The sequence below is a fragment of the Propithecus coquereli genome, unplaced genomic scaffold, assembly GCF_000956105.1.
Source record: "Propithecus coquereli isolate 6110/MARCELLA unplaced genomic scaffold, Pcoq_1.0 Scaffold721, whole genome shotgun sequence".
Taxonomy (NCBI): Eukaryota; Metazoa; Chordata; class Mammalia; order Primates; family Indriidae; genus Propithecus; species Propithecus coquereli.
In genome coordinates, this window is record NW_012153297.1 from 270,028 (window position 1) to 277,490 (window position 7,463).

The 7,463-nt window shown below is 35.8% G+C and overlaps 1 protein-coding gene across 1 annotated transcript in view; it reads right to left on the reverse strand.

Annotated features, from left to right (window-relative positions):
• Window positions 1-7,463, reverse strand: part of LOC105824226 (disintegrin and metalloproteinase domain-containing protein 9-like) — a gene marked incomplete at its 5' end in the record, with an annotated part of 159,997 nt that overhangs the window by 102,461 nt on the left and 50,073 nt on the right. The window contains one exon of the mRNA XM_012661598.1: window positions 3,495-3,678. Coding sequence (XP_012517052.1) covers window positions 3,495-3,678 — 184 coding nt within the window. The remainder of the gene's footprint in view (window positions 1-3,494; window positions 3,679-7,463) is intronic.

Consider the following 7,463-nt stretch of genomic DNA (forward strand, 5'->3'; position numbering starts at 1 on the left):
ACAAATGATAAACTATTTCAAAAATCATTAGAACTCTGCATGTAAGTTATAATTTCTGAATTAACAAATAATAAAAGAAAAAAGAATGTATGCCAACCCATATTTTATTTACAAACACCAAAACATTCTACTGGATTAAAGAGATAAGTATTAAAATAAGCAACAAATTGGGAGGCATCAGTCTACCAGACTTTAAGCTTTACTAAAAGGCTATAGTAACCAAAACAGCATAGAACTGGCACAAGAGCAGAGATATAGACCTTTGGAGCAGGACTGAGAACCCAGATATAAAACCATCTTCATATTGTCATCTAATCTTTGACAAAGGAGACAAACATATACCTTGGGTAAAAGAATCCTTATTCAATAAATGGTGCTGGGAAAACTGGATAACCACATGCAGAAAATTGAAACTGGATCCCCACCTCTCACAGAAATCAACTCACAATGGATAACACCCTTAAACCTAAGGCATGAAACTTTAAGAATCCTAGAAGAAAATGTAGGGAAGACTCTTTCAGACATCAGCCTAAGCAAAGAATTTGTAAAGAAGGCCCCCAAAGCAATCACAGCACAACAAAAATAAATAAATGCAACATGATCAAATTAAAAAGCTTCTGCACAGCCAAGGAAACTATCATTAAAGCGAATAGACAGCCTACAGAATGGGAGAAAATATTTGCTCTTTACACATCCGATAAAGGGCTGATAACAAGAATGTATCCAGAACTCAAAAAGATCAACAAGAAAAAATCAAACAACCCCATCAATAAATGGGCAAAGGACATGAACAGAAACTTTTCAAAAGAAGACAGAATAATGGCCAGCAAACATATAAAAAGTGCTCAACATCTCTAATCATTAGGGAAATGCAAATCAAAACCACAATAAGATATCACCTAACTCCAATAAAAATGCCTTTATCAAAAAGTTCCAAAACAACAAATGCTGGCGTGGATACAGAGAGATAGGAACACTCTTACACTGCTGGTGGGATCACAAATTAGTACAACCCCTGTGGAAAGTACTTTGGAGATATCTCAAAGAGCCAAAAATAGAAATACCGTTTGATTCAGCTATTAGGCATCTACCCAAAGGAAAAAGAGACATTCTATAAAAAAGACATCAGCTCGCAAATGTTTATGGCAACACAATTCACAATTGCAAAGATGTGAAAACAACCCAAGTGCCCATCAATACATGAGTGGATTAATAAAATGTGGCATATGTGTACCATGGAATACTACTCACTACAAAAACCAATGGTGAAGTAGCACCTCTTATATTATCCTGGATAGAGCTTGAGCCCATCCTTCGAAGTGAAGTATCCCAAGAATGGAAAAACAAGCGCTACATGTATTCACCATCAAATTGGCACTAACTGATCAACACTAATGTGCTCACATGGAAGTAATATTCACTGGGTGCCAGTCAGGTGGGAGGGGGGCAGTAGGGGTGGGGGGTGGATACAGGTGGTGGATGCGGTGTACACTGTATGGGGGAAGGGCAAGCTTGTAGCCCTGGCTTGGGCGAGGCAAAGGCATTATATGTAACCAAAATATTTGTACCCCCATAATATTCTGAAATAAAAAAAAAAAAAAAAAAAAAAAAAATCTACTAGAAAATATAAGAGAATAATGAGCTGATACTATACTGAAAAAGTTCTTTCAAAGTATGTAAGTGTAGTCGGAAATCATAAAGGAAAGAAATAACAGATTTGAGTAAATAAAAATGTAGACCTGACAAAAATACTAAAACCAGAAAAAGAAAAGAGGCAAGCAATAAATTGGGCAAAATATTATCTCTATATATATTATATATGACATAAGTTAATTAAAGTTCTTTAAAATGAATAAGAAAGGCAATCTAATTTTTTTTTTTTTTTTTTTTGAGACAGAGTCTCACTGTGTTGCCTGGGCTAGAGTGCCGCGGCGTCGTCTTAGCTCACAGCAACCTCAAACTTCTGGGCTCAAGCGATCCTCCTGCCTCAGCCTCCCGAGTAGCTGGGACTACAGGCATGCGCCACCATGCCCGGCTAGTTTTTTCTATATATTTTTAGCTGTCCAATTAATTTCTTTCTATTTTTAGTAGAGACGGGGTCTCGCTCTTGCTCAGGCTGGTTTCGAACTCCTGAGCTCAAACAATCCGCCCGCCTCGGCCTCCCAGAGAGCTAGGATTACAGGCGCAATCTAATTTTTAAATGAACAAAGAACAACAGGGAAATCACAAAAGAAGGAATGAATTTATATAAACAAAAAAATTCAATTTCACCAGTAAGACAGTGTAAAATAAAGAGGAAATCACCAAAAGCTTTAAAATAATAACAGCTAATTCTAACTATGGTATGGAGTACTTAAAACGCATACAACTGGTTGGAAAATAAACTAATAAAACTTTTCCAAGAAGAAATTTGGCAAAACTATATCTAAAACCTTAAAAGTAAGCACACCATTGTAGTGCATTATAGTTTAACCTCAGAAAACAATCAAGAGATGTTCTGAAATTTCTATTTATAAAGCCATTTGTCTCAGCATTGTTTATAATAGCTACAATGGTCAGGTTTATTTAGTTGCAAGGACAGGCATAGAAGTATGTGGGTCTTTTTGTAAAAAGAAGCAAGGAACAGAATTGGAGCTGAAAACTTGGTAGAAATGGAGGTAACCTGAGGGCCCACCCATTTGTCTTTTTCATGGGCTACATAATCAGTCAATCATGTTCTCTCGTTAGCGCTATGTGTCTCTGTCTCTCTCTCTCTCTCTCTCTGTCTCTCTCTCTCTCTCTCTCTCTCTCTCTCTCTCTCTCCTCTCTCCTCTTCTATGCTCCCCTGAGTTCGTTTCTTCAATTTACCCAACAATTCTGCTCCCTCTCATCTCTTGTATATGGCTTAAGCTTGCCACAGCCCTTTTAGCCGAGCTCCTACTTCATGGCATCTCTCAAAAAATTCTTAGTTTCTACCCTTACTCTTCATTACCTTTCTTCCGAATATGTTCTCCCCAAAAAGGAATTTGGCCCAGAGCATCTTCTCATATGGAATCACTGGTAATATGTCACTGGTTGGCTAATTCTGGCTCATATCTGATCCAAACAGCTGAGGCCAGGGTGGCCAGGAGCATGGGCAAGACAAGCAGTGTGACATTTCTAGCACAGAGGCGCATGCACACGCACACAGACACACACAAACACCCAAAATCCTGGACATCACCGAAGTGTCCCAGTAACAGAAAACTGGCTAATAAGTTTTAGCACAACAACAGGGGAGGGAAATATGCACAGTATATTACAAAGTGGAAAACATTAGTTATCTGACCCCAGTGAAGAAATCTGATAAAATTATAATTGTTCTTCATTTTCTTCTTGGTGGCTTTGTATTTTTTTTAATTTCTATAATAAATATGGATTTCTTTTATAATCAGAAAGAAGCAACCATTTACTTTGTAGAATAATTTTTTAAATTTTTTTCATTTTACTTTGTAAATAGAAAACATTTTGATTACCTTTCCGGAATCACACTTTGTGCCTTCATTCACCATCCCAGGATCTGGAACATCTGTTCCCAGCTGGAAATCCACACCCCAACATTTGGTGCCTCGACTAGGTGTTTGAATAATAGCAGGCACAATTCCAAACACAGGCATCTCTTGTACATTCTCACACTGAAGCTTTCCACACAAAGCATTCCTACAGAGAAATAATGCAAACATAAAATGCACCCACTGTTTATACAAAAGAAAAATGATACAGTTGTATATAGAAAGAGTTTACCGCTATTTAGCTGAAGGGAATCTCAACAGAGAAAATGTATGAAAGCAACAGATGTCAAAGCAGCCCTCTTTAAATACTGCAGAGAAGGGGAAAAGATGTGATAAGTGGATGCCAAGATGCAAATTACTAGGGTACCAGGTGGTGCTGATGCTCCTTTTCTCCACACCTAATCCTTCTTCACTGACTACTGAGGGCTCAAAAGGATCTAAGCAATAAAGTTGTTTATAAATATGATATAATTTTATAAATGCTATCACACAGAAAATAATATAGCAATACCAAAACTCCACTGTGTCTTCTTACAGAGTTATGGTAAGGTGGTAAGGAAGAAATTAGATTCTGTAATACAAAATAAGTAAGAAAGGACTCCTCCCCTCTTTGCCTGGCTAACTCTTAGTTATTTAAAGAATCAATTCATTAACTCATTAATTCACTAATTCAATATCAGAACTCTATGAAGGCTTCCTTGACTACAATTCTTATTGTCAAGGATGTGTGAGTTAAATGCCCTTCCTACATCCTTTCATAACACACTAAGGACCCCTAACATCAACTCTTATGATGATACATTGAAATTTTCTATTTAATTGACTGTTATCTGTCCCAAGCACCTACCCTATACTTAAATCCCCTCTACGCTATCACTACCAAGTTATCACAGGATATTTTTTCCCAATACCTATAACTCATCACCTCTTGAAATTTCCCATGCTAGCTATCACAACATCCTTTTACTTACTGAGTTAAAAACCTATCTCCTGATAACTTTTCCTCATTTGTCCCAGATCTTCCACATAAGACCCACAGATAATATCTTTTCCTTCTTTCACATGGCAGCTCTTTTAAGACATTACGTAGCTCCTAAATACTTCACCAGGGCACTATCCTACAATCATTATTCATCCAACAAGAAGCTCCTGCTAAATATGTTCCAGTTTTCCTCACTGCCTCTTGAAGTGTAGTGCTCAGAATAGAGCATGAAATTTCAGTGAAAGTCTGACAAGCAAAGAAAAAAATGGAGCTCTTTTTATCTGGATACTATACTTCTATTAAGCCCAAAATAAGTAGCTTTTATGGTAACTATATTACTGGTGTCCTTAAATATTAATATATCACCAAAACCCCTACTTAATTTTTGCATGTGCTGCTAAGTCTTCATCTTCCCTCCATCCTGCATTTAAGAATTAAAAATTTTGTCCCAACTTTACATTGATTCTTATGTCACCTTTTATTTGCTATCTGACCTGAGTCAAGTGCTTAAACTTTCTAAACTTCGGTTTCTTCATCTGAAAAAAGGAAATAAAGAATGCCTATCACATAGTTGCTGAAATTAGATATAAAAACTTCTAAAACAAAGTGTAGCATAAAACAGACCTTGGTTAACATCTGTTGGAGCCTACCAAAATTCGCATGGCTATGATACACTATTATTTCACATGTAGTCTTGGTGACACATTAAAGAGTAAAAGGAAAATACTCTTAATATATATAAAGCTATTATAAGTCATTAAGAAAAAGATAATCACTTCAACAGAAAAATTAGCAAAGATGCAAACAGGCCATTCAAAAAATAAGAAATGCAAACAGCCAACAAAGCTAAGAAGAGATGCTTGTTGTATTAATCAAAGAAAATTCTATTACAACCCTCAATAATATAATTGCTTCAGACAAGCATCGTTCATGAAATGAAATGTTGGTAGGGACCTGGATATTCATCTGGTAAAATCACTCCACATTTTACAGATAGCTGCAATGGAAAAAACATAACTTTACAACACAGCAAGTTCGGGACATTGTCACTTCGTATCACTAATAAGAATAAGAAAATCCAGCATTAAACGCCTCCTTGATAGAGTGCAACACTTATGAAGCATTCTTGCCAAAAATGTTTAACCTGAATTCAATGAAGACTTTAGACTTAACTTCTGATTTAAAGAAAATTCAGTGGATAGAGGCACAAGTAAGCAACACTGAAAGGAAACTATCAAACAAATACAGAACATGGGCTCACTGGCCCAGCCACTTCCACATGTCAAAGTCATTGAAAAGAAAAAACTAAAGTGAAAGGAGGTATTTTAGATTAAAAGTGACTTAAGTGACATAACAACTAAATGCAATGTATGATTCTTGAGTGAGTCCTGATGTGGAAAAACGCCAGCTATAAATGACAGTTTGAGAACAATTAGGGAAATATTATTAATAATATTGACCAGATAATAGATGGTATTAGGAAATCATTGATTTCTGTTAGGTGTGATATGATATTGTAAGTAGCCTTATTTGTTGAGGTAAATACTGAAGAATTTAGGAGTAAAATATTATAACGCCTATAATTTACTTAAAAATGGTTCAGCAAAGTCTACACCAAGTAGATATGAAAAAACATTACAGTGTTTTAATCTAGGATATGTTGGTATTCATCACACTATTCTTTCTACTCCTCTGTATATTTGAAATTTTTCATTTATAAAAAACTTTAAAAAGATGACACTATGTACTGAAAGAAAAAATGACCCTTTCAGTGAAAGGGAACATGTAGAACATAAAACACATGGCATATGTTTATGAATGTATATACATATGAGAAGGAAATACAACAAAAATTTGAGTAAGTATCTCTGGATGGTAGGACCACAGATGATTACTTTCTTTAGACTTTTATAGATTTTATACATTTTCTATGATGAGGATGACACTAAAGATAGTGATGATGATGATGATGATAATGATGAGTGCTACAACAAACCAGGTACTCTTCTTAGTACTAACATCCATCCACTCATTCAGTCTTCAAAACAACACTTGGAAATAGGTACCATTATTATCCCCATTTTGCAGAAGGGAAAATGAGGTATGTAAGTGAAGTAACTTGGTGAAAGTCTCGGAGATGTTAAGTGGCTGAACCAGGATTCAAACTCAAGGATTTTAACTTCAAATGTATATTCTTAATGACTATATTACCCTTACATTACTATTAACAAATGTTTCTCTAATGAGCCACCCAGTAATTTTTAAGTTTGGTAAGTGTAGTTTCTATATTTTCAACAAGATATTCATAAAAATATGAAACCAGACAAGGTTAAAGTCAAGGATATGGTATGTCAAGCAAGCTCCCTCCAAGTCTGCATTAATCCATTTATCTCTAGATTTTAGCTCAGTTTATTCAACCAGTTATACTAATTCTCTGCCCATTCATTCTTCACCCATGTCACCTGTACCTTCATTCATTAATTCAACAAATATTTAATAGGCATTTACTATGTTTCTTCCAGGCATTCTGATAAACACAAAAGATAAAATATATCACTTGACCTTATAGTTACTGAGGAAGAGTGATAACCAAATAGCCACAAAAACAAGTGAAACTCTGACAAATATTACAAAAGAATATTCCATCAAGATGAAGAAAATCTGGTAATAGTAAAAGGGTGAATTCATCAGGAAGACATAACAATCCTAAACATTAATGTATCTAGTAACAAATTCAAACCATAACTCTGGGAGGCCGAGGCGGGTAGATTGTTTGAGTTCAGGAGTTCAAGACCAGCCTGAGCAACAGCGAGACCCCGTTTCTACTAAAAATAGAAAGAAATTAATTGGACAACTAAAAACGTATATAGAAAAAATTAGCCGGGCATGGTGGCGCATGCCTGTAGTCCCAGCTACTCGGGAGGCTGAGGCAGAGGATTGCTTGAGCCCAG